This window comes from Macrobrachium nipponense, chromosome 41, assembly GCF_015104395.2.
Source record: "Macrobrachium nipponense isolate FS-2020 chromosome 41, ASM1510439v2, whole genome shotgun sequence".
Taxonomy (NCBI): Eukaryota; Metazoa; Arthropoda; class Malacostraca; order Decapoda; family Palaemonidae; genus Macrobrachium; species Macrobrachium nipponense.
In genome coordinates, this window is record NC_061102.1 from 48,689,392 (window position 1) to 48,717,226 (window position 27,835).

Consider the following 27,835-nt stretch of genomic DNA (forward strand, 5'->3'; position numbering starts at 1 on the left):
AGAAAGTTCCTTAGGTATCAAGTGCCAGTTTTTTCATAATTCGCGTAGGCGATCGTGCTCCGATAGAGCTAGTCATTCCGATAGAGGTTGTCAATCAATATAACCTCAACGACTCGCAAAGTTCTCAACACCACAAGAAAAAGATTTCATCAAAGGGCAATTCCCTGACTTCTAAGTGTGGAAGAAGCACTTACAAGAGATAATAACAGGGAGACCTTGAACTGCCACTTTTTAATTCTAAAACACTAGAAGTTATAATATCTATTAAACAATAACATAAAGCGAAATCTCTCCTGGCAGAGGGAAATGGATTCAAAACAGTCTCCTGTTAAATTCGTCGTGCCTCTGTTGACCTAAGTAGTGAATTTTGCATCTGATAGTTAGCCGACTGCGATGGGTCTCAGGCAGGGTGAGGGAGGGCTAACAAGCTTTAGCCAATCGCTGAAAACAGATTGGTTAACAAACTTGGAAGCCGTCACCCCTTACAGGGAATTGGAATAACATTAATGCCACAGTTCGCAATTCCAACCAGAAGGGAATGAATACAATGAAGTCTAAGATATTTTAAAAATCAACGTTCTAAACAACCCCACTATGTAAGAGTCTTCTTTTCCAGTCGAGCGACATAAGATCTCACTTCAAACCAGCTTTCCCCCTGTTTTCGTTAAACATTGACTCTTCCGTCAATTACCTGTCGTAAAACAACTCGCCTACATCAAGTATCGTCTTGAAAATTTGATCATCTAATCGCGTTTATGGTGTCTAAAAGATGAAACATTAAATAATGCACATGAAAAATAACCTACCGACAAATAAACTGACGAATTGACCTTCAAACGCAACATTACTGACCAGACAACAGACATAGTAAATGTCAGGCATCTTTTGGGTATTGACGAGTTTCTCATGGGACAAATGGCTCTGATACATTCAAGGAAAGTCACTTGCTCTGGGTCAGATTTGCTCACACCATCTTCAAGGAGGCAATTCGGCTACTCTTGCAATGCTCTACATTGGAGAAGCGCTTCGTGTAATCTAAAAATGCACCACCTGAGTGATTTCTCTTACAAGCAGGTTCAGATAGGTGTCACACACCTATTCTTCCACTGGTAGAAATCATCGGGAGAAACTTACAAAAGAAGAAGAAAATGAAAAAGTAAAGGATTTGTGCTTCAAAGACTGCGTTAACCTAAAAACGACGCATATGGAAATGCAGGAAATATCTCGCTCTTGATTTTCAACCCTGTCATATTGACGGAGAATTCTCAGCCTTCGTTTGCTAGAAAATATTATGCAGTCTGTCTGTGACCGAAATCGAGTTCCTGAGTCGACGACGCCCGACTTTCATCGTCATCATTCTGAGAGAACAGCCTCCAAGCATTATGACAGTTCGGCAAATATGATTTTTTTTTTTTTTTTTTCATATTTACACGAAAACATCATTTAGCACAATTTCACAGTTCCGCCACACACATGTGTTGCACATTTAGAAAGTTGTTTCTAAAGATATTCTTTTTTGAACAGCTTCACACTTCCGTCTTTTCCATCTTTTCAGTTCTACCTGGATGACTGTTTCGTGCCTCTTCTCAGTTCCGCTAGGAAGACAGTTTCCTATTTTCACAGGATCAAGGAAAAGACTTTGCTGACGTTTTATATAGACCGGCAAGGGCGACCTTCAGCTTGGAAAGTAAGATGAAAAAGAATATGAAAGGAGGTGCAGTAAAAGGAACGAATTGGGACGCTGCAAGAACCTCAAGTAATGCCTACAGTGCACTGTCCCACTACGTGTGACCATGAATGATAGACAGGTCTTGAACCTGTTTACACAATTCTAATAATCTAAGGCGCATCCAGTGTTTTGGAGGCCATCGCCAGTCAATTCATTACTGAACCGACGACTTAAAATAACCACTTCCTATAATGGTATAACTAGACTTGTGTGTTCTATTGCTGAAAGTATTTTTTAAACATGTTATAAATAACGGGTAAGGTTGAAAAAAAAAACTTCCTTCACAATGAGCTATTCAATATTTAGAAAAAAATTAATAATGAAAACTTTGGCTGAAAACTGGTCGTATAAATAAAGAACTCGCGGACTTTCATACTGCTACGTGAAATGAGCAAATGCATTTGAGTGTAATATAGTATGTATATATATATATATATATATATATATATATATATATATATATATATATATATATAAAATATGTGAGTGTTACAGGTAATCTTCTTAGACACGGAGATATGCTATTCAATATATCGTACGTAGGAAAATGAAATGCTTTTGTTAGAATATGCCGAACAGTTTCGTCCACCAATGGACCTCTTCTTGGAGCGTTTATTAACGAAGAAGAGGTCCTTTGTGGAATTCAACCGAATATATATATATATATATATATATAATATATATATATATATATATATATATATATATATATATATATTATATATATATATATATATTTGTGTGTGTGTGTGATCGTTGGATGACAAAGGCGGTCAGTCATAAAATAGGCGAAACAAGGACGGTAGCAAAGAGCGCAAATGCTTGGAGTACCTATGGAAAGTCACAGCCAGTATGTAAGGGGAGACTGATAAACTGCCTTTTCTTTAAGAAAGTGGAGAGTGAACGTTGAAAGAGAATAAAAAAAAAAAAAGGTTGAGAATTGATTCTTGAGCACGTGTGGGATGAAAAGACCTGAAAGGGCGAGAAATGTGGAGTTGTGCACGAGAACTGGTAAAGAGCTTAGCTTGATAACCAGAGTGATCGATTTTCGCTTATTCCTTACGAACTACTCTTATTGTTCTGCTTCTTCTTGGCGTTAGTCTATGGAAGAGCCTAAAAAGGTCTGAAAAAAGGCGTTTCGCGTCGTGTTTAAGATGCAGGAATTTTAGGACAGGATATTTGTGATTTACTTATTAGAATGAAAATGTAAAAAATAAATGATGAGCATGTTAAAACAGTGCAGAACATTTATTTATAATAAAATATAGCGTATTTATTTTAATTTTCGTATGTGAAACACGGCTCTATCTGACCTTAGATTTTTAGCAAATTTTAATTAACGTTAAACGTTAGGACGAAGGAGGGGAAAATCTTGCATGCGTCTCGAGTGACACGAGTGAACTGGAGGTCGGATCGCGCCTTGTTCTAGAATCAAGATGGTTCATTCATGTAGAGAATATGGAGGCAGATAAGATGGGGAAATGTGCACAATTCATGTGGTGTTGTGATAGTGGTATTGGAGAAGGATGAAAGGAGAGAGAGAGAGAGAGAGAGAGAGAGAGAGAGAGAGAGAGAATTTTCTGCACTGGTGGTTCATCCACAATTCACTAGTCCAAGCATGAATGTGACAATGACAGCTATCTACTATCCTTTCCCAGGAGCCAATCATGATGTGTATGTGTGTTTGTGTTCGATATCAGTACAAAAGACGTAGACTAGAATAACGCCAATTACGTTGCTATACATATCATTTGCAAGAACACCACAAACTCACTTATGACCAAACATTGCAAGGTGAAAAAATAATGCTAAATAGAAGCAGGGCAAGAAGAAAAATGGCCCTTTAAAATACAAACTTTGAAGCATCCCACAGTCCATATCTGCACCACAGAAATGCAGAGAACGAAAGAAATCGGGAGACTAGTAAAACTGAGGAGAAAACACTACAAGATAATAATAGAATACCAGAAGCGCCTTATTTTGAAAACCTACCAGGGCCTGCCAGAAAGGGAATCATCCCTGTGGACGGCTGTAGTACGTAAAACCAAACAAAGTGAGCAAAGTGAAGTGTGTGTGTTTTTACAACTTTGACACAGCGACACCGATGCACACCTGGTATTCGAACTATTTGGTGCTGCTAATTACCTGGTTACTACCTGGCGACAGTTCCTCGAGATCAAAGTCTGAACTATTCACTCGTTGACAGCTGATTCCGGCTGCCATGATACTTCTGTGACCACTGTGCTCGGCGGAGTTCTAAGCTTTGAAGGAACGGAATCGAGAAAGACTAAGACTCTTTAGTATACACAGAAGTACGTCGAAGGAGAGGTTTGAGAACAAAAATGCTACAACCTAGGTACTTTAAGTGATCATGCCAAGTTTTATTATTATTATTATTATTATTTCTCAAGCTAACACACCATGCTACAGTCACGTATTTGGCAAAAAAGTAACAAGAACAGGGTTTGGTCTGGGAGCCATCAATCATAGAACCACGCGTGAGAAACTTTATTCTTTTGTCATAGTACGACATTCGGTCTTAACTACTGCATGGCAAGCTAACTATACTCAATTCTGCTTGAAGTTTAGTGGTTAAAACGCAAATCGATAAAATACAAAAAAACTGGAGATGAATATGAAGAGACATTTCCATGACACTATGGGACCATGAGCAAAAACACAATCATAGAATATCCTTTAGAATAATGAAAGATTAATGGAAACAACTCGAGTAAGGACAGTAATAGTTATACCGTTATTCTGCTGTTTGGTCATATAGCTTAAAAATACCGGTAACTTCCAACTCCCAGTCAGACACAATTCATGTCCTCTTGGTTTTAATCATTCCATGAGACATCACTTGGCCAGGGGTTTATTATTTTGTTTTTGGCCCCATCCGGTACATTGGTTCCAACATATTGTTACAGGTGATGATTCCACACATGATTTGTGGGTCGTTCATCAGACCGCAAAATTACACATCCTAATCCATTGCCTTTTATATGGGTCGTGATCCGACCACTACAAGATGAGAATACCAGTCTACGATGTGGGGCTTGGTTACCCTAACTTCCTCATCCTATTCAAGTCGAGGACAACGCCCAGACGACGGTATGGTCTATCCTACCAGTACGTTCAAGCCTCGTATTATTATCATAATAATAGGTGGTGGAGAAGTTGCGCCTACGCTACTGGAGAACGGCAGCATTTGTGATGGTAGTATACAATTCTTGTGGCTACTGCGTTTGACGGATGGATGTCTTAGCCTCATGCAGGAGGGCGTATTTGAATAGGTTAGACAATGAGACATATGTTGCTGTGACTCGTACAATTATTTTAAGCCAGTCACTAATATGACCATCGCTACTCATTCTTCGGCTGCACTTTCTCAACTGATTCACTGAAAATGTCTAAAGTAAATAGTTGTTATCATCTAGATTGCGTCTACCAAAAGGAGTTTTATTTAGATTTTGTCTGCTAAAACGCCAAGACTTCATCTCGCCGTCTTCGGCGAATTTCACTGTTGCATGGACAATGCTGCAAGTCGAACAAAGAGCTCTTGGGTGATCCCCGCTGTCAACAGAGTATCGTCCAGTTAATTGAGAACTAACTTGCAACAGCTTTCGAAACGAAACAACAGCAGTCTCTCAGCCGTATCGGAACAAGTGTCTGTCTATTAGCGTCCACAAGATTACTTGCCCAAAAATAAAAACGTCCAATTGCCTCCGACCTCCCCATTGTTTGAAGGTATCAGGTTAATCCTTTCAATTACAGTGTTTAGACAACACTGAATTCCAGCACACACATATATAGCAGTGGTTATTCACCTGATGGGCGCGTCCCCCATAGGAAGGCGTCAGCAATTTTCAGGGGAGGCGCGAGCCCTCGAAGAAAAACGTTATTTACCTTTAAATCTTGGAGGAAATTTTACTCACAGATGCAAAGGGGGCGTGAAAGGACGGACCAACTCTTGGGGGGAGGGGGGGGGGTTAATAAAAAGGTTAAGAACCACTGATATACTGCTCGACCATCACCCAGGTGCCACCTGCGCTGTTTGGGTAATGAGGTTTGAAGGGTTGTAAAATACATCGGAAGGTCGTAATTTATAGGCTATCAACAAACATCTGCCATGTATAGATTATCCGCGGGTAAAGTTTCCCGAAAATGAACGAAAGCTGACCTACTTCCACGAAGTGAGAGAGAAAGCAGCCGATGTGACGTATATATGGAGATTCTAATACATATTTACAGAAACCAGAAAAGAAAGTATATCTTAGTTTAATCAGACCTGCACTGAGCTGATTAACAGCTCCCCAGGGCTGGCCGGAAGGATAAGATATTTAGACGTTGCTAGGAACCAGTTGGTTACCTAGCAACTGGACCTACAGCTTATTGTGGGATCCGAACCACATTATATCGAGAAATGAATTTCTAATCGCCAGTAATAAATTCCTCTGACTCCACGTTAGCAGAGCGGGGACTCGAACGCGGGACTGCCGAACCGGTAGGCGAACACGTAAACCACTCGTCCAACGAGGACGTGTGCAGAACCCAGAAACGAAGAATAACGGAGAACAACGTGAATTGGTAACCACCCATGCCATTCTTTGCAAGATTATCATCATAAAAAGTGTGTGAAGAGTTTTTTTTTTTTTTTTTTTTTTAAAGGGTGTGAAGATCTCTTGGCCCATTCGTTTTAAAAAAAAAAACGCACCATAACACTAGTTTAACCCTGAACCTGTAAGAATGGTCTTTTAACAAAAAATTTCAATTCATGCCAGTTGCTTAGAGCAATCCTATCATTTCCTTTTCCGTGATTATCTCGCACCGAGTCGTCTATTCTCCTTTTCCCTAAGACAAAGGCAGAATCTCCAAATCTCCGGCCTTGTTTTTAATCCTCGATTTTTTATTTATTTATTTATTTTTTTACACGAAACAAGCGACGGAAATGAGATGAGGAGAAGGTGGATCTCTCTCTCTCTCTCTCTCTCTCTCTCTCTCTCTCTCTCTCTCTCTCTCTCTCTCTCTCTCTCTCTTGCTCTGAAAGGTTTTCAATAAAAACAGAACAGAAAGAAAGAAGATATGGACGAAGAAGAGGCAAGCAATAACTGGTAAAAATTGGAAGGATTACTTGACTTGGAAGGGAATAAGGAGAGGGAAATAATACTGATAAAAATTAAAATACAAATAAAAAAAAAAAAAAATTTAAAACGCGACTTTTATCAAAATGCACTAAAAGGTGAAAAATAAATTATTTGAGACACTAGGATTTTCTGACAATTAAACATTTATTTTACTTATATATAGATTTTTGGCTTTTCCTTTCTACCGAGTCAAAGCAGGTATAAAAATCCTTAGAATGATTAATCTTTCTAACGAGTCAAAGAAGGTATAAAAATCCTTAGAATGATTAACCTTTCTACCGAGTCAAAGAAGGTATAAAAATCCTTCGTATTATTAACCTTTCAACTGAGTCAAAGAAGGTATAAATATCCTTCGAATTATTAACCTTTCAACCGAGTCAAAGAAGGTATAAATATCCTTAGAATGATTAACCTTTCTACCGAGTCAAAGAAGGTATAAAAATCCTTCGAATTATTAACCTTTCTACCGAGTCAAAGAAGGTATAGAAATCCTTAGAATGATTAACCTTTCTACCGAGTCAAATCCTTAGAATTATCAGCCTTTCTACGAGTCAAAGAAATTATAAAAATCCTTAGAATGATTAACCTTTCTACCGAGTCAAAGAAGGTATAAAAATCCTTCGAATTATTAACCTTTCTACCGAGTCAAAGAAGGTATAAAAATCCTTAGAATTATCAACCTTTCTACCGAGTCAAAGAAGGTATAAAAATCCTTAGAATTATCAACCTTTCTACCAAGTCAAAGAAGGTATAAAAATCCTTAGAATTATCAACCTTTCTACCAAGTCAAATCAGGTATAAAAATCCTTCGAATTATTAACCTTTCTACTGAGTCAAATCAGGTATAAAAATCCTTGGAATTATCAACCTTTCTACCGAGTCAAATCAGGTATAAAAATCCTTCGAATTATTAACCTTTCTACCGAGTCAAATCAGGTATAAAAATCCTTCAAATTATTATCCTTTCTACCGAGTCAAAGAAGGTATAAATATCCTTAGAATTATTAACCTTTCTACCGAGTCAAAGGAGGTATTAAATATCCTTAGAATTATCAACCTTTCTACCGAGTCAAATCAGGTATAAAAATCCTTAGAATTATTAACCTTTCTACCGAGTCAAATCAGGTATAAAAATCCTTCGAATTATTAACCTTTCTACCGAGTCAAAGAAGGTATAAATATCCTTAGAATTATTAACCTTTCTACCGAGTCAAAGAAGGTATAAATATCCTTAGAATTATCAACCTTTCTACCGAGTCAAAGAAGTTGTGAATCTGAATTTTCATACAAATCCTGATATACTGAGAGACGTCACGGTAGGGCCATTAGAGGTCACTGCTGACCTACTGATCATTGAAGGTTGTACTGTCACCGGAACTGAGTCACCTGCAAAATTTCAAGTACCTCGGACGAAGGGAATGGGTCGAAAACCGAGTCACAAGATTTGACCCAGACAGAGAGATTCAGGGGTCGAGTTAAATAAGAGCATGTAAATAATAAACAGATGATGATAACGGAGCATTTAAATAAGAGAAAAAAGCACGTAAATAATAAACAGATGATGATAACGGAGCATTTAAATAAGAGAAAAAAAGCACGTAAATAATAAACAGATAATGATAACTACATTTGAATAAGAGAAAATGACTGAATGTACGGCGGGAAAGAAGTTATGGCATTATAAGGCTTTGGCAGCCCGACTGATAGACGGACGGACAGACAGACAGACAGACAGACAGACAGACAAGAGGCGGGAGGTTGGAGACAGCCAAGGGCGTCGCCCTGGTAAAACCCTTTGCACGAGGGTGTCCTTTTGGGTGGAGTGTCACGGGTAAGTATATACTCTTTACCGGACTATCCAGGGGGTGGGACAGAGGATCCGGCAGGTAGTAATGGCCAAGCATTATGACAAATCAAATTTCTCTCTCTCTCTCTCTCTCTCTCTCTCTCTCTCTCTCTCTCTCTCTCTCTCGTGCAATTATTTCCCTTTACTGCGTAAATTAATTATATAAAATGGAAAGAATTGAAAAATAACTGGGAAAGAATTCAAAGACTCCATTCTGGAAAAGAATGAAAAATAACTGGGAAAAAAATTCAAAGACTCCATTCTGGAAAAGAATGAACAAATAAGTGGGAAAGTATTCAAAGACTCCATCCTGGAAATCTTATATATCAAGCGATTAAGAGCTCCAGAAATATAACTTCCACACTACAAACAAAGATTATATAGACTCCAAGCCATTCAAGGCAAAAACATCCACAACAATATCAGGAAGAATCGTAGATTTAAACTTCTCTTAATAGCAAGACTCCTTGAAACCTCTATCTGCTTCTACAAGAATGACGTCTAAAGTACCAAGACTCCGAGTCTCCGACGTCGACAGTCACAAATCATCTACATAACTGACACCCGAAGATCCTCCTACTATTCCTACGTGACACTTCCTCCCCAGACACGCATCGTACGAAGACCCAATCTAATTCCAATTCTCGAGACACGGGCATTCCTACCCTTTCCGTCACGTCGGCTGCTCCCTTCCTCAAGGAAGGGAAGGACGACTTTCACCTTAGGAAGAGAGAATGTTCAAATGCGGTTTATACATTTTCGCCTCATTGCTGTCATAAACATCATTATCCAAAAGGAAATATTCATTCATTCTTCTCTTCGGCGTATGATAAAATGAATAAAACTGGATGGGAGATGGAGCAAAATGTATGAACCACATAACACCTGTCAATGCTGATAGAAAATATGATAACGTGATCATCATGACGATGATAATGACAGAATCAACAACAGGTTGAGCGAAAAAGCAAAAGCGTCCATCCAAATCCTAGAGGAACAGATCTGGCCAGAATTTGAAGTTATCCAGTGAGGAAATGAGAGCCAGACTTCCTCCTCTAGAGAGATGGACAGCCACATTTCTCCTCCCCATGTCAATGTCCAACTTAGTCTCTCTTCTTTTCAATTGCTTTGTGTACACACAAACAAACAAACAAACAAACACAATCTCTATTTGACAATGATTTTACAATAATTTTCTAGTTTGATCAATATATCATCTGCTTGTTCGTTTGTACAGCCATTCTAGCATTCTCTGGCTTCTTCATCAATATCAGTTTTCTTATTGATGCCTCAGATAGAGAGTTGAAATCCGTTAGGATTTTTACCCAATTTCATTTTCCCTTTGGTATATCTAGTGCATCTGCACATAGCCATCACGTTTCATTGTGATTTTAAGCATATGTATATATATATATATATATATATATATATATATATATATATATATATATATATATATACATACACACACACACACACACACACACATATATATATATATATATATATATATATATATATATATATATATATATATATATGGCATAAAAGGACCATTAAAACACTTCGGCTTAAAGCTAAGGACCATATTTCGGTGGTCTGACTACCACCCTTATCAAGCAGTGAATGGCAGTGAATGCTTGATAAATGGTGGTAGTCAGACCACCGAAATATAGTCCTTAGCTATAAACCAAAGTGTTTTAATGGGCTTTTATACTTGAAATGTACCCTGTTTTAACAGAAGAATTTATATATATATATATATATATATTATATATATATATATATATGATATATATAGACAAACTATCCCTACTTTACAATCGACGCGCACTGACGCCGTACTAAACATAGTCCGTCTCCAACCTGTATTTCCAAAACATCACGTGAAGCGAAGGCACTGCATTTAATTCTAATGCAGGACGCGTAACATTCACTACGATGGTACAGCCTGCACGTCACGCATCGCATGTATAGCCCGCGAGATGGGAGGGGTCCCATCTCCTTCTATCTTCCACCCACTGTTCATCTAGTTCTTCCAACTCTCCACATTCCAGTTTCCAGCTCATACATCCATATCGTCTATGATCAGCTTCGTTATTCAACAACCCGACACCATCTCCCGTGATGCAATTTCCAAGCAGGACTTTTTTTTTTATTTCTTGACAGAATTCAAACCAGCCATTATTACTCCTGTCATTCAAAATGTCTCATTTCTCCAAGGCCTAATTTCCGCACGGAACTTCGCCTCTCTTGGTTCCAGCATAGTTTCTAATCTCCTTGCCGAGCGCCTTCGCGACCAATAGGTACAGGTACTTTATATATCTTCCTACATAGCAGCACCCATCTCGGGCATCTTTATTTTTCAGATTCTGGTCCATTTTCTCTTTTTTGCAAACTGAATCTATTGCAAAACTCCCACTGCAAGTTTTCAGAAGTTCACTCAAAAGTCATTTTCATTCACGACGTCTTGAGCCCACCATCCTCCTCCGTGCAACTCGCTAGCTGCTTCGTCTCCAACAACCTCTTGCTGCAGAGAGAGAGAGAGAGAGAGAGAGAGAGAGAGAGAGAGAGAGAGAGAGAGAGAACCTCCCTCTCCGCCTTTCACTGCCGAGAAGAGTTGGGCAAGAAACCACGATCAACTGACCCACACATGACCCAAACTTCCCACACCCGGCAAAGTGGGCTACCCACTCGCTTCGTAGCAATGGGTTGCACAGGAGATGACGGCAACCTTGTTCTGACTCGAGGGGCAAGAGGCTCTTGTAAGCGAGGGATTTCCGCGGCCTGGGGTTGACGCCTGGGGTTGACTCAGTGACGTGTTTCAGCGTCTTAATATTTTGCCAATGGGGACTGGGTGGTTGAGATAATGCACCTGTGTACAGGTGAGCACACATGTATGTAACCAGTCACACATATATAATAGTCATGCAAAAAGTAATTCCATATAACTGAAACTGAATGCAGTTTTCGTATGTATGTATACCAATGAAATAAGTTAAAATAACGTTTTCGTGTGTCTGTGTGTGTGTAGTAAGTGTGGTTTTTTATGAGGGCCCATAAAGTACGTATAAAAACTGAGTAAGTCCCTGTATTTCCACCGAAACTAGGCCAGACGTATGTTGGTAGAGATATATAATTATAATTTTTTTTTCATAGGGCCTTTTGAGAAAGACAAACAAACACACATGCATCCATTATGTACATTCATATATATGTATATGTATGTATAGTTTAAAAGGCCCCTAAAAACCCATATAAAAAATCATTCGTTTCGAGTAAGAATCTGTAATGTTGATATATGGTTTCGTCTTTGAATTATTATTCGGGCATTTTAGAACTTCATCGAGGACACTCCAGATTACGGTTAAAACAATAATATACATACTAACATCTACATACATATTTTATAGTATATTTATATAAATAGAATATAGTATATATTATATATTATACGTATGTATATATACGATATTATATATATATATGATATAAATACGTATATATATATATATCATATTCGTAGTAGATATATTATCTATATATATATATATATATATATATTATATAATTATAAAAAAATATATATTATTATATATATATATAATAATATATTATGTCATTTCATACATGCGCTACTACTTTCTCACGCTCTCAAATATTACGCCAAACATAATACCAGTTAATATGAAATTCGATACTGAACGTTATTTGTGGCTTAATAAATGTGAAAATATATAATCTCACAATGCAGTCAGTTCAGAGACGCCATTAAAAACTAAAGTTAAAAACTAAAATATAATAAGAACATGATCTCATTTATCAAAAGTCCTCCAACAAAACGTCGTATAAACAGAATGTATGGAAAAACAAGAGGGAAAGAAAGGAAAAGTGCAATATTTTCATTCATTCTCTTCAAACTACATCTCTCAATATGCTACTGAAGGTATTTTGTGGGGGGGTGTGGGTGTTAGGAAAGGTCTATGTAAAAGCCTAAATAGCTCGAAAAAGGTGTTTTGCGTTGAGTTAAAGATACGGGAATTTTAAGGTAGGATATCCATGATTTATTCATTAGAATGAAAATGTAAAAAAATAAGTATAAGTAATGTGTATGTTAAACAGTAGAGAACGATTTCTAATGAAATATAGTGTGTTTATTTTAATTTTCGTTGGAGAAACAACGTGCTATTTGACCTTAGATTTTAGCGTGCATCCGCATAAGCTGGAGGTCGTTGTTCATCTCTGTCGCCAAGTAAGATTTTCCTTATTAGCAAATGTGCCTTTGAAGAAAACTCTTATATTTAGGTTACTGATATTACTACGCATCATTTGAAACAATTCGTGTTCATTAACTTGTTAAGCTCCACACAATATAAAGTCCACAGAAAAAAGTGCCACACAGCCGAGATGTGCCACAAATGGAAACGCAATTAAAAAAAAAAAGTGCCCAAAAACACATATCTACAGAAAAGTGCCACACATTTTCAACAGAAAAAGTGTCAAAAATGTTCCAGAGAAAAAAAAGTGCCACGCAATAGAATGTCCACAGGAAAAGTACCACAACAGAATGTCAACAGAAAATAAGTACATCTGGACAGCAGCCTAAAGAAATAAAACTGAATAACCTAAAAGCGACACAAATAAAACAAAAGCCAGCGTTACGACTAGCAGCTGTTTTTCTTGCAACAGTCTATCACCATCCAAAGAAGCTGCAATCGTTTCCTTAATTTCCCAGTAGGTGACTGTGACCATTTTTGGCAGAAGAATGACATCGTTAGGAGGATTGTAGTGAACCTCACCATACAAATGTGAACATGACTTATGTTTACTCGCACGAAAGTATACTCGTCTCAATCGTTTTCATTATATATATATATATATATATATATATATATATATATATATATATATATATATATATATATAGTTGACGTCTCCTTTCTAAACGGGGGAACTCCACTCAGTTTTTAACTCCAATAGATAGGTACTGATCGAAGCATTCTTTCTATTTAATTATTTTCTAGAGTATTTAAGTTTTGTGATTTTTTTTACTTTTATAACTGATACTAATACTGATTCTTGTTTTAATTTGTATATTTTGTATATTTCACAGCCCTGAAGATGAGACTGAAAGTCTCGAAAATATATTTCCATCATCTATTTATATTGGATCTATGGCGTTCCAGATGCCCCCCCAACTTTCCTGTATATATGTATATATGATTCCCCATAATTTAGTTATAACTTGACAGAAACGACGTGCTTTACAATATTATTCGGAACGGACAGAGAAGGGGAATCACAAAACATAAACACAAAATAACCTGAGCAAGCCAACTGGGCCTTCTATTCAAATGGCCGAGACATGCATGACAGCCAGGCGCTGTTGCGAGACGTCCTTTGCTGCAACAATGGTTCAACAGCAAGAGATAATGACGGCATGCAGAATTACCGCTGGACAAACGATAATCATTTACGCTTCTGGCAGGTACTCCACGGTGGATAATCGAAATAACAAACGGGACCAGCCTGACAACTATGTGAGGAATCCGCAGCAATAAATGAAGGCTCCTGGGACACGCGCTTGCCTCAGTCAGGAAAAATACAAAGTTTAAAAATAATAAGAATACGAGTAGCGTATACTTGCAAGCAGAATGTAGTGCCATTTTTATTTTATCTACAGAACTAGGAATAAATGGCACAAGTGGACAATAAAATCAATGCCACGATGAATGAATTAAAACTAATAATGTAAAATGTGAAAATGCATCTCACAGGGTATAAAGGGCTCTTCTCCTGGTATCGAGTCGCAAATCTCAAGTTAGAATTCTAAATCCTCCCATTTACGTTCAATTTTCTCATTTCGTTCTTGACCTTAAATTTGAATTTAGATTGGGAGGGAAAACAGACATCTGACTGAAAGACTTTACCAATACTTTTCTATTTATATATTCACCGCCAGCCAAGGCAGCAAAAGCAGCACTTCAGCCACGTACTATACCGTGTAGGGTTCAGCTTTGTCAGATAAGCTCTTTTCCCCGAACAACGGTCAAGCACTTCCACAAGCTCCCGCTCTCCTCCACTTCAGAGTTCGGCTCCATTTTTCTCCTTCCTCCTCCAATTATTATCCTTTGACGGGCTCCCACTCGTTAGGAGCATTAGAGTATCAATCCTGTCAGCCAATTTATAACAGGAATCAGAAAAAAACGACGTCCACATGTTCTCTAGGATGGAAATTCTGAATAATCTCGTCAAAATTTGAGAGAGAGAGAGAGAGAGAGAGAGAGAGAGAGAGAGAGAGAGAGAGTACTGACCGTTCATCTATATCAACACAAAGGGCGGCTAACAACCACATTGCATAACTGAAAAGAGGCTTACTGGATTTTTTTTTTTAAACACTCGTACCTTCTATACTCGACCGGCTCGGAGATCGAACAAAGATCATTCAAAACTGTGCTATAAGCCCCACCACTGTTGCGAGGCCAGAGAGAGAGAGAGAGAGAGAGAGAGAGAAGAGAGAGAGAGAGAGAATAGCGAATAGGCAATATCTAATATTTCACAATCATTTACCCCTCCTAATGAATTGTATAACTCACTATAAAAAAATAATAAAAAAAAAAGGCACCAACGTTAATCATATTTTGACATTGCTTATTTTGCATATTACAACGTATATTTTGAAACTAATCCCCACTCATGTTCCATAATGAAATTTAATCTTTGGACCCCTTCATTATTCAAACCGAGTCTCTCCTGATGCTCTGCCCCTCACAAGAGACGGCCACGAGATATATTATTAACATGGTGCACGCTGTCAATCATTGACGGCACGTGACCAAATCTAAAAATATTTCTCCGCATTCTGGAAGAGGTGATACTTTCTCTTGCATTCCTCCCTCGAGTTGCACCTCGACCTTTGTTCTTAATGGATCTGAATCAACTTTTCTTCGCTTAAAAACCAAGCATAAATTTCAGTCATTTTCCCGGTGTTTATCGAATCCCGTAAAACAGCCTCTCGTTACGAAACCCCAGTGGAATATTGTTACTTTTCTTTTATATTTGGACCCAACTTACTTATGATCAAGAAAAACTTGTATTTTAAAGTTCTCTTGGCCTCTAGTCGATCATCCCTAAACCTATGATTCATGAGTGGTTCAGTACGTAGCTTTTGTACAGAGGCAAGAACCAAGATGATAAATACACACTCCGTATTCTCAATAAGCTCAAACATGTATTTCGTAGATAACTTTCACATGAGAAGAAGAAGAAGAAGAAGAAGAAGAAGAAGAAGAAGAAGAAAGAAAACCGTACCATCTCATCTGTAATCCTTGAAAGAGACAGATTATAGATGTCACTGAACCTATCCCTTCTGCAGAGGATGAAAGAAAATAAAGACGAAACCTTGTGGTGTTCCTTGCAGTCTTCCACCTGCTAGGCCATTATCTCTGAAGGAGACGAATAGTGGGTTATCTAGCGCGCAGCTTTTGCACGAGATGAAACAATCTAAATCTTATAGCACCGATAAACATGGCGATCAACTCACGAGCGGCAAATGCCCGCAATGAACTTTCATCTTGGCTCTGAAGAGATACGCTATCAATATGTACGGCAGGATGGAATGCCTTGTTCACAGGAGATAACATCAGAGATTCTCTCTCTCTCTCTCTCTCTCTCTCTCTCTCTCTATTGTCAGACCCAAGTTTACCCAAATCAAGAGGGTTGATTTCAATACAACATCTGCTACCAAAACAGCTGCATGGAGGGAGCTGGCTGAAAGCACCGACCCCGCTTGTGGGATTAAGCCAAGAAGGAATGTTTGACTTTTCAAACTTTCTAAACCATCGAATAAGTAGAGAGGCTAAACATAAAGGAAACGAAATGATAGCAACGACAAAATAACCTAATAACAGCAATCTGCCGACGACCAGACTAGATAATGTCACTAGAGCCCTCAAAAGTCACCACTGGAAGAACTCCTCGAAAGTCGTCAGCATAATTGCAAAACTCAACTGATTTCACCCTTTCTTTTGGACCGTTTTACTCTAACTTTCCATCATTATCATGATTTTTATCTTTTGATGTCTGGCATAAGCCACAATCATTCCTTGATTCGTATTCATAAATGTTTACTACCCCCCCTCCCCCCAAAAGGGCGGTTTGCTATCACAAAACTATAGTCGTATACTTTTCCGGTGTTTTATAATGCCTTTATTTTTTTTTTATAATGCATTTTTTTTCTTTATTATCCTTGAGGACTATGCGTTTATTTTTCACTATTGTTGACGCCTAAAATACGACATCCACACAGCAAGAGAAAAGGTGAAATGTCACTGTGGGTTTCTTTTTTTTTTAGTTTCCTGTAAAAGAAAATATTATTCCTGCTTTGTCTGTCCATCTATCCGCAATTTATTCTGTCCGCCCTCAGATCTAAAGAGCTACCGAGGCTAGAGAGCTGCAAATTGATATTTTGGCCATCCACCCTCTAATCATCAAACATACCAAATTGCAACCCTCTAGCCTCAGTAGGTTTTATTTTATTTAAGGTTAAACTTAGCCATGGATCTTGCATCTGGCAACACTTTCCAGAGGCATGGGACGCACCCTCACTCTACCGTATCTGGTGAGCAACTGAAACACTACGAGTCATAAAACTCATAACCAGCGTTGCCGATAGCTCTGCATACTAAAATCGGCATCTTATAGAAAACGGAATTCATTTTATGGCCCAGGGGTACTTTAAGAAAATAAACCAATCTTATGCAACACCTCATCGATTTATATTCATCATCATTCAACAAAAGTATTTATATTAGCTATGTATATACACAATTACAACCAAAAACAACAAGGAAAATGAATATACATATTAAGTTTTATAGATAAACTTTATAAGACAAAGAAATGACACACAAAATATAGGTAGATACGTAACCTACTCAGTTTTATAAATCAACTTTATAGAACATATAGGCTATATAAATAAAAAAAATTATTATTTTTCTTCATATATCAGGGTATAAATATGTTTGAGAAATATATTTTACTAATTCCAGATTTTATATCCTGTTTTATGCTAATTTCTTTGAAGCGCCCCCCCCCCCCCCCCATATGAAGCCTAGCTCCTGGATTCACCAGTGATGGAATAGTAATTACGCCACTCGTAACTACATGGTTCATGACAGTTAGAATGTTAATCACGTCTTATCATCAAATTACAATTCTATGAATGGAAACATTATCAAATATCTTACAATTATTTTACAACCATGTAACTCATTAAATTCAATAACATTATAATTACAAAAGTTACAGCTATTTCAATCTTGCTAGTTTTATCTACAGTTTGATTTTTTTTCTTGTAGTTTGAATTACATTCCTAATCATACATAATATACTAAGATATGATATCATGGGTATTTAACTGCTAACACTATTCGGTTTCGTGTTTTACAATTATAAAGGGTTCCTTACCGTCACAGAAGGGTTGAACGTTTTCAATGCTTATTAAGTGGAATCTCTTAAAGAATCATTTACACATATATTATGTAATAATAATGTAGTAATAATCATTTTCTACCCAAGCTTACATAAAAAGACATTAACTAATTAAAAAAATAGTATTGAAATTTATTTGAGACGATAAATCAATCCCCTCGAAGAATGCCGAGTTTTTTCTCGCATGAACAGGAGGCCGATTTCTTCTCGGCATTGAAGGTCTGCTTCTCCGCCTGTAGAGTTTTTTCTCGGCAAATCGGGGGAAAATTCGGCATTTCGGCAACGCTGGTCATAACTGATGGTTTTATAATGCATTATACGTTGTATGGAAAACTCGATTGCGCTGAAGAAACTTCGGAGCATTTTTATTATTTGTTTTGGGTTCAAACGGAAAAAAATACATATGGATCAACTATATTTGATATCAATACCGCCCTTTAAATATAATATTCGCCATAAACAGATAAAGCACATATCATAACCTTACCCAGTACATTTCCAACAGGAAAATCAAAGGGCTTGTAACGGCGAAGAAATAAAAAAGGGACAGTCATGAAAAATTAAATACCTTTCCATTTTATAGGTTAGCACTTCACAAAAAGTAAATGCTGATAGGTCACGCATTCCTTTGCAATGCTAAAGTGAGAAAATACATCGACCACTATGTACTGCTATACAATTCTGGAGTAGGAGACAATATACCTTAGCAGAACCCGAGCAGCCAATGACCAGTTCGAAGCCGCTTTCAAAGAAATTCTGATAGGAGAGCCTAATCGATCACTTACAGGCAGGGTTAGCAATGATTAAATCAAACTGATTTAATCAATTGATTAAATCATTTTAAAAAATCATGACTTTTTTTATTTGAAAGCAAACAAATAGAAAAATATGGTTTGGAGGTTAATAAAAACTTGAGCATAACTGTGCTGCATCTATTCATTTTGATATAAAAAAAATTGCACGTACATATTTTAGACCAGAACTGGAAACCTAAAAGATCAATAGTAATTCTGTCATAAAATACATTTTGAGGAAAAAAAGGATTGAAAAAACATCTAACAAAAAAAAAATAAATAAATAAAAAATCAAATAAATCACTGTCACTGATTTTAAAAATTTTTTTTTTTTTTATTAATTTTTTTTTTTTTTTTTTAATTACCCACCCTGGCTTACGGGGTAATATATAATTCCGTCAACTTAGTTTACCTAACAATGTTCAACAAGTGATAATCGAAGCAAGATCAATTTTAACAAGATGTTGTATTTAAAGAAAATAGTCTGTGTATTTCCAGCGAGATCTACATATTGAACCAAGGGTTGGTGATTTTTTTTTTTTTTTTTTTATTTAAAAAACACAAAAAAATAAAAAAAATCAGTGATTTATTTCATTTTTTTCGATTTACTTGATTTTTTATTTGTTTGGTTTTTTGGTTTGTTAGATGGTATTTCAATCCTTGTTTTTTCTTCAAAATGTATTTTATGACAAAATTACTCTTGATTTATCTTTTAGGTTTCCAGTTCTGACCTAAAGTAGGTACTTGCAATTTTTGTTATATCAAAATAAACAGATGCAGCACCGTTATGCTCAAGTGTTTATTACCCTCCAAACCATATTTTTCAATTTGTTTGCTTTCTCAAATTAAAAAAATTTAAAAAAATTTAAAAATCACGATTTTTTAAATGAAAAAATCAATGATTTAATCACTTGATAAAATCAATTTGATTTAATTATTGCCAACCCTGCTTGAACTCCGAAACAGACAACAACGATTAATTCTTAATGACTTTTTAGAAGTTTCCCAAAAAGTCCCTCTTGAATTCACGACAAATGACTGATGGCAGATCAGCTTCTTTAGAAACGCCCTGGAATGGCAGACGAGAATTCTATAATCAATTTTAGTTCAGCTTCAAGGTAACCATTCTCGTGGGGCTAGTGAGATAAATAAAAAAGATGATACTTCATATATCTATTATTATCAATGACCATCTGCATATATTCTCTTGACACGCGCACAGTATTATATATATTATATACTTCGTGATCAAGTTAGTCATATATATATTATGTGTGTCAAGAGAATACATACAGATGGTCACTGGTAAAATATGGAATCTCATCTTTTGATTTCACTATATATATATATATATATATATATATATATATATATATATATATATATATATACATATTATATATACATATATATATATATATATATATATATATATATATATATATATATATATATATATATATATATATATACATATATATATACACTAAATACATGTGCTGACATGAAAACCTTAAAGGAGCCATGTTTGCTACAGTATTTCCCTTTACATAGCCTAAAGAATAAAAAAAAAATCACTACTTCAGAGTAGGAAAAAAATATATAATTAGCTAACGGAAATGAAGGTGAATATATGAAACCTTCAAAGATTACGCCTTCGTATTCTTTCGCTGTAAACGACTCGAAAAAACAACCAAACAGCACGCGAGCATCTACCACAAAACAACCACTAAATTAACCAAATTCACGCCAAAAAAGCAACAATGAAAGCAGCGAAAAAACATCGACCAAGAACAGTACGAAAAAAAAAAGGCAACTCCGAGAAAAACTGAACCAGCGCTTCATAAAACAAAACAGTCAACGGAGAATATTTTGGAATGGTGTGGCACGATTCATTTCACCCAAAAAACCGCGTCGTGTCCCGTATTGGCCGGAACGCCGAGTGAAACACGATCCACCAGCCAGCCGCTCCTCCTCGGGTAACCGGGCCGGAGAAAGTTGCTAGCCAGCGATTGTCTGTGTCTACGCCGAGCACCTCACCTCGTATATTCATTCCTCGGGCCTCACCAGAGCCACCACCTGACGTTCGCCATTCATTCGTTGGTGTTGGAATTCTTTGCGCAGTCATCGCCAGATGAAAAAGAAATGTTTCCAACTGATTCGTATCAGTCACTCTGTCGTCGGCGGGTGACATTTTCTGGCGCTGCGATAATCACTTTCACAACTGAGTTGCCTTCATCGTAATAATCATGCCAAACCTGCGGTATTTATAATTACCGTCGTGTCAGTGTTACAGCTAATAATGAAAGCTGAGTAGACTTCCCAAATTTTCCAGCGATACGACTTTTAACTGTTACTACAACTCTGACTTTATAAAATTTATAAAAAAAAAAAATAATAATCTTTGGAGATTTTCCTTGTTTTATCCTACCATCAACATTACCTTATTATTCTGGATAACCATTCTTTGTATTTATTATCCGCCCTTTAGCAACAAAAACCAGGTCAATGGCATTTACTCTTGTGATAAAAATATAACCATTTCTTTTCTAAGCAACGTATTGGTCCCTAAAAGTTATTACGATTCCACACATAGACACACCTATATATATATATATATATATATATATATATATATATATATATATATATATATATATGAATATATATATATATCGTGTGTCTGTTATCATAAACCATTTTACCTTCAAGTCAAGGAGTTGGAGCCCAAGGTAATACAGTCTTGTGGTGCTCAGCAAGTCTCTTTTGGTGAGGCTGCGAGCCTCATACCCTTTTCTCAATCACTATAGTACCTCAGCTGACCAAAGAAGTGACATTTACGAACAAATCAAACTCTAATGAGAGTAAAAAATTACACTGAAAAATGCCAAGGCAATTTAAAGAATGAAAAATAAGTTAATTTATGTAAGTGGGCATACCGTGATTGCAGGCTTAATTCATTTCGTCTTAGGTAAGGTTTTATAATTAACATAAACAAAAATTGGATGGGTAACAAATTTTAAAAATCATAAGACAAGCTACTCAAATCGCAAAAACATTGATAAGCACCAACTTACTACTAATTCATACATAGAAAATATTGTAAAAGCTAACGCAGCGTTGTATTTCACATCACCCTCCTCTGTTTGTAATAATATTACAAATGGCAATTACTGGATGCGCTGACTCCTGGATTAAAATACAAGGAGCCAGATCGAGTAAGATATGTGCCATGTTTCAGGGTAGCTGATGTGATATGTAGTACGTAATGCCTTTTGGTTACCTGATAGGATACTCACGAACTTGTCTAACTCATGCTTGAATAGGTGTAAGGGCTGATTTGTAACGGTTGAAATACAGCGAGGCAGATAACTCCATAGTCTAGAGGACGTGAGTGTGAAAGATGATGTGATGTAACGGTGATCTTGGCTTGGTTTATGAGTTTAAGTAGAGAGAGAATCTGACACTTGTTACAGGATAGTAGGGGAGCTGAAGGGCAAAAGTTTCCGGTTTCAATGGGTGTCTTCATTACAACGTTGTTGCTAGTTAGTTTCAGCGACTCCAATCTCAGGTTCACTAGCAACGTTCCTACGAGTTTTTTGAATCCATGTAGACCCCCGTAGGGAAGGTAGTGCCGTCGGTGGACCTTATGCGATGCACTGTAGGCATTACTTAAAGTTCTTGGCAGCCTGCCTACGGCCCCTAGCCGCAACCACTTTCGTTTCTTTTACTGTACCTCCTTCCATATTCTCTTTATTCCATCTAACACTTGATTCATAGTGCAACTGCTTTGAGGTTTTCCTCCTGCTACACCTTTCAGACCTTTTGCTCTCAGTTTCCATTTCAGCGCTGAATGTTTACTCTGATTCCATTTCAGCGCTGAATGATCTCATAGGTCCCAGTGCTTGGCCTTTGGCCTAAATTGTATATTTAATTCAATCCATGTAGGTGTGTAAGCAACAACACTAAGTATGACTATTGTTTTGACACTAACTTGAGTGGATGTTTCGCCTTAAGTTCGATAACAAGGCCAACGAAAATAAAAGCTGTCTCCCAACTTATTCTAATTCTCTCATAAATCGCCTCAATTGGTTCCCTGCTAAACTATTCGGAGGGCTTCGGTATCTTATAACTGTTATTTCATATCGTAATGTTGCCAGGATCGGAAATGGTATTTGGCAATTATAAATACTTGACATTTTGCATCGTAGCGAAATATGGTGCAATTCCGACGAATTCTAGAATTCGGCTGTTTTGAAGTCTCCAAGTTCTGCTCATTTGAATGATTCTAATGAGAGAGAGAGAGAGAGAGAGAGAGAGAGAGAGAGAGAGAGAGAGAGAGAGAGTATTCACCAATAGCTAAAGGTATAAGCCACTTGCTTGGGAATGCTCATCATGCCGCGTAAACCAGAATACATAATGAGAGAAAAAGTCCCGTTGATTGGCTAGGACCTGGAACAAGACGTGTACTACACGGGTCTCAAGCCAGTCGTTTTGCCGACAGGGTTCTCACAACAGAGTTCACAGACCATTATCCCCTCCCAAGGAGGTGCATTGCTGAGACAGTAAATTGGACAAGGAGACTTCTCAGAGGAGAAGGGAAGGGAACGGAGGAAGATACGAAACGAAGAGACTATACACCTAAGGGAACTGAAGTGGTGAAAGGGAGATAAATCTGGTTTCCTCTAACTACTGCTTCACGCGCCTTTCAAAGATTCAAGCCTTACGAAATGTAAAAAAGAAGGGAGACTGAAAAAACGGTAGAAGGAGACAGATAGAAATATGAGAAAGATCGGAATAAATATCAAAATGCGAAAACAAACTGAAAAAAAAACGTGGCGGGAGGAGCCAGGAAAACAAGTGAATAAATCTTGGTGTCGACAAAGGCCAAGTCAGTAAGATATGATTGCCTACAGAAGTGTATTTTTAATTCTTTTATTATATATAGTACAAAATATTAAATGCAAGAAAATTCAAGTTTTTTTTTTATTCGAAGGCCCCATCTAGTGTAGCCATCTTTCGTTATATTTCCAAATCTATGAACCGCAGTAATGCCCATCTAGAAGTCCTATATATATATATATGATAATATATATAATAATATATATATATATATATATATATATATATATATATATATGGAGGAAAGAGAATATGAACGGAGGTACAGTAAAAGGAACGAAAGGGGGTGCAGCTAGGTGGACGTAGGGACGCTGCAAAGAACCTTATGTAACGCCTACAGTACCCCGCACATGAGATGCACTGACGGCACTACCCCCTACGGGGTGTGATCACGAAGCTATCAATATGAAAGATCAAAATGCTTGCTAATTTTTTGCCAGCATTAGTGAGCTACTGTCGAAACAGACTGGTTATTGCATCAGTACAAGCGGAACTTGTCTTCAGCCATCTCATTTCTCAAGAACCTACCAGTTATGCAAATTTTTCCTCTTCAAACATTTCCTTGCAACAGTTCCAGTCATCGGGTCTACCGATGTTAGACATTCTTTTTCTTAGGGAGAAAAAAAAGTGATCTGGCCTCCAACTTACTCGGAGCGAATGCTAAAATCTGCAGTCAATATGAACCTGGTTTCACCAACGAAAATTGAAATAAATACGCTACATTTTATTAGAAATAATTGTTCTATACAGTTTAACACGCACACGATTTCTTTAACAGTTTCATTCTAATATATAAATCATAAATATCCTATCCTAAAATTCCTGTATCTTTAACTCAACGCGAAACACCTTTTCAGACCTTTTTAGGCTTTTCCATTGGGCTTTCCTACCGCCCGCCCTTCCCCAACAACAACAACATGGTAGTTTGTAGGCTTACTCCTCGAATAAGCGAAAAATATATAGTTTTCCTTGGTTATTTTTTTAAAGCGCAGAATTCCCTAAAGTGACAGAAAACTTGTAACAAGAGACGACAAAATAATGCGTTACAGAAAACGTTGCCCATCTAAAAAAAAAAAAAAAAAAATGTATTGATCGAATACGACCAACAATTGCTATTAACTAATCGTAATGAAAAAGCCTGTAAGAACGAAATCTGAAACTGGAAATACAACTCTGAATACTGATCATTTTTACGTCTTATTTTTATGCCTTCGTTTGTTTCTGCAAAGAAGACAAGAAGAAAATCACAATGTCTGAAAGGGAGCCACGAAAATATCAATAAAACAAAGTCAATCAGGCAATGACGACGTATAACAGCTGCTGTTTCCACTCACCATGTAGGGGAAGTGATTGACGATGAAGCAGAGAGTCGCCACAGCTACCGTAGTTCCCCAGCGGAAGTCCGAAGCCGGCGTACGCGCCAAGTTGCTGTTTCGCTTCACGGCCATGCCCTTCTGCCCTCTGGCGGGGAGAGCGGGCGGAGGCCGGTGAGGAGGCGGCGGAGGGAGCAGATCCGAGGTAGAGGAAGCTGGTTGCATGGCACTGTGCACGCCCCCGTGGACGGATGAAGAGTTGGACGAAGTTGTCGAGGCAGACGAGGCGGCCGCGTGGAGCGACGTTCCGGGTCGAGCGGCGCTGGACGACGAAGCCGAGGAGGAACCGGTGGTGGTGATGGGCGCGATATCCGAATGGGCGGGCGACGGTTCCCAGCACCCGCGTCCCGCCTGCACGACGCCCGCGCTGACGCCCCCGACCACGACCAGGATGCCGTAGATGCTCAGGATGAAGATGGAGAGGCGCTCGTGCAGGATGTGGGGCAGGAAGCTGCACTTCTCGAACTTTTCCGGGGTGCCCGTCTTCGGGGCCAGGATAGCCGCCACGCCCACCAGGGCGGCGATGATGGCCAACACAGCCAGGTGATACCGGATCTGGTGCCGCCGGACGCTGAACCGATACTTGTAGGGCCACTGGCTCGTGAGGGCCCGGTCCACCAGCAGGGACGCCACGGTGGCCGCCTGCAGAGTCCTGGTGGAGCTGAGGCTCCAGATGAAGGTGCCGCAGGCCGCCGACGACTCAGGCCTCATGAGGCTGAGGAGGGCGTAGGCGAAGACCTGCAGGGCCATGAGGAGTTCCTGGACGAACACCGCCAGCAGGAACAGGTCGACGGACCGCCAGTGCCTCCTGTAGGAGATGAAGACGCCCAACACCCAAGCGCACATGAGGAAGATCAGAGGCGCTGCCGCCGACAGCCCGATCCAGCTGTAAGTTAGCGCTCCCATAATCATGGTGGCGACTGGACATTTGATCCGATTAGCAACGGGCCATTATACAAGGTCAAAAACAAAAGGCAAACGAGAGGTTAGCATAAGTCCTCCTCTGATTTTGAGCGACATTACGCCGCTGGCCATCTTAGTGCACCTGTCATGTTATTTTTCGTTACTTGAGCCACTGAGTTATCATCATCACACTGGCCATCGTTTCAGAGCCATGTTCTTTTAATATTTTACTTCATCACTTATTGGTTAATTATAATAATAACACGCACAGATCAAGTTTGATTGTAGTTAGTCCACTGAACCTGAAAAAAGCAAACATACATTAGATCAAATGAATATAAGGCAATGTTACTAAAAATTCACACACACACACACATATATATATATATATAATATATATACTATATATATATATATATATATATATATATATATATAGAGATCCTCCCGTGAAAATGAAAGGAGGTGGTACGAAGACTTTCAACTTTTATTCCAAGATGACTTTGAATAAAAGTTGAAAGTCTTGGTACCTCCTTTTATTTTCACGTGAGGATCTCTTATATACTTCACCCACGGGACCATTGTGGAATTGCAAGATATATATATATATATATATATATATATATATATATATATATATATATATATATATATATATATAGGTATATACCCAATGTAGCACGAATAAACGCGTGCTGAAATATAAAATCCAGGTAAGAAGGTGAGTGAAAACCAGGACTTTGAAAAAGTACTTCCGTAGTTTATTCTTCATTTTCAAGAGACTACGAAAGTACTTGTTCCAAGTCCCGGTTTTCACTCGCCTTAGTAGTTTGTATGTATATATATATATATATATATATATATATATAATATATATTTATTATTATATATATATATATATATATATATATTTATATATATGATATATATATATATATATATATATATATATATATATATATATATATATAGATATATATTAGATAGAATTAACTTGTCATCTGCAACTTCTAGATGTTTGATAGCGAGCAGCGTACTTCTGTTGAGCTAATAATAACACACGGTTGGACATGGGAAAATAATTCTTAGGTCATTCAGTATAAACTGCAGGAGGTTACGGAAACCCAGGATTAAAGTTCACAAGCTAAAAAAACAATAAAAAAATAAGACCGGATTATATTTTTTGTTGCACACATCCTACATCAATACCAGTAAATATGCCCGGCTGGTTTTTCCATTCTATACTGTCACAACCAGGTCATTCAGAGCTGAAAGGGAAATTTAAAGTAAAAGGTTTGAAAGGAGGAAAACCTCAAAGCAGTTGCACTACAAGGCAATTATTAGGAGATGATGGAAAGTAAGATGGAGGAAAGAGAATATGAAAGGAGGTACAGTAAAAAGTCACTAACTGTTCAGCTTTAAACCGCCGACAAAAGTAGCTTCGTTTTACCAAAACAACATGAATATGAGAGAGGCAGACCTGAGTAAGTCAATTAAATAAATGTAAACAGAAAGAAAGAAAAATAAAAAGACTTCAACCTACATCCACTTCTTTTTATTTAGTGAGCCAGCGTCTAATCCTATAAAACTTTCCCTATCTTGAGGTAAACCTCAGAGAAAATGAACCCAAGCTCGAGAAGTCATGCCTA

General features: G+C 37.6%; 1 protein-coding gene across 1 annotated transcript in view; it reads right to left on the minus strand.

The window, feature by feature from the left end:
- LOC135212746 (uncharacterized) overlaps nt 1-27,835 on the minus strand; it is a 216,469-nt gene that overhangs the window by 151,029 nt on the left and 37,605 nt on the right. Inside the window, exon 2 of the mRNA XM_064246473.1 lies at nt 25,245-26,488. Coding sequence (XP_064102543.1) covers nt 25,245-26,195 — 951 coding nt within the window. The 5' untranslated portion in view covers nt 26,196-26,488. The remainder of the gene's footprint in view (nt 1-25,244; nt 26,489-27,835) is intronic.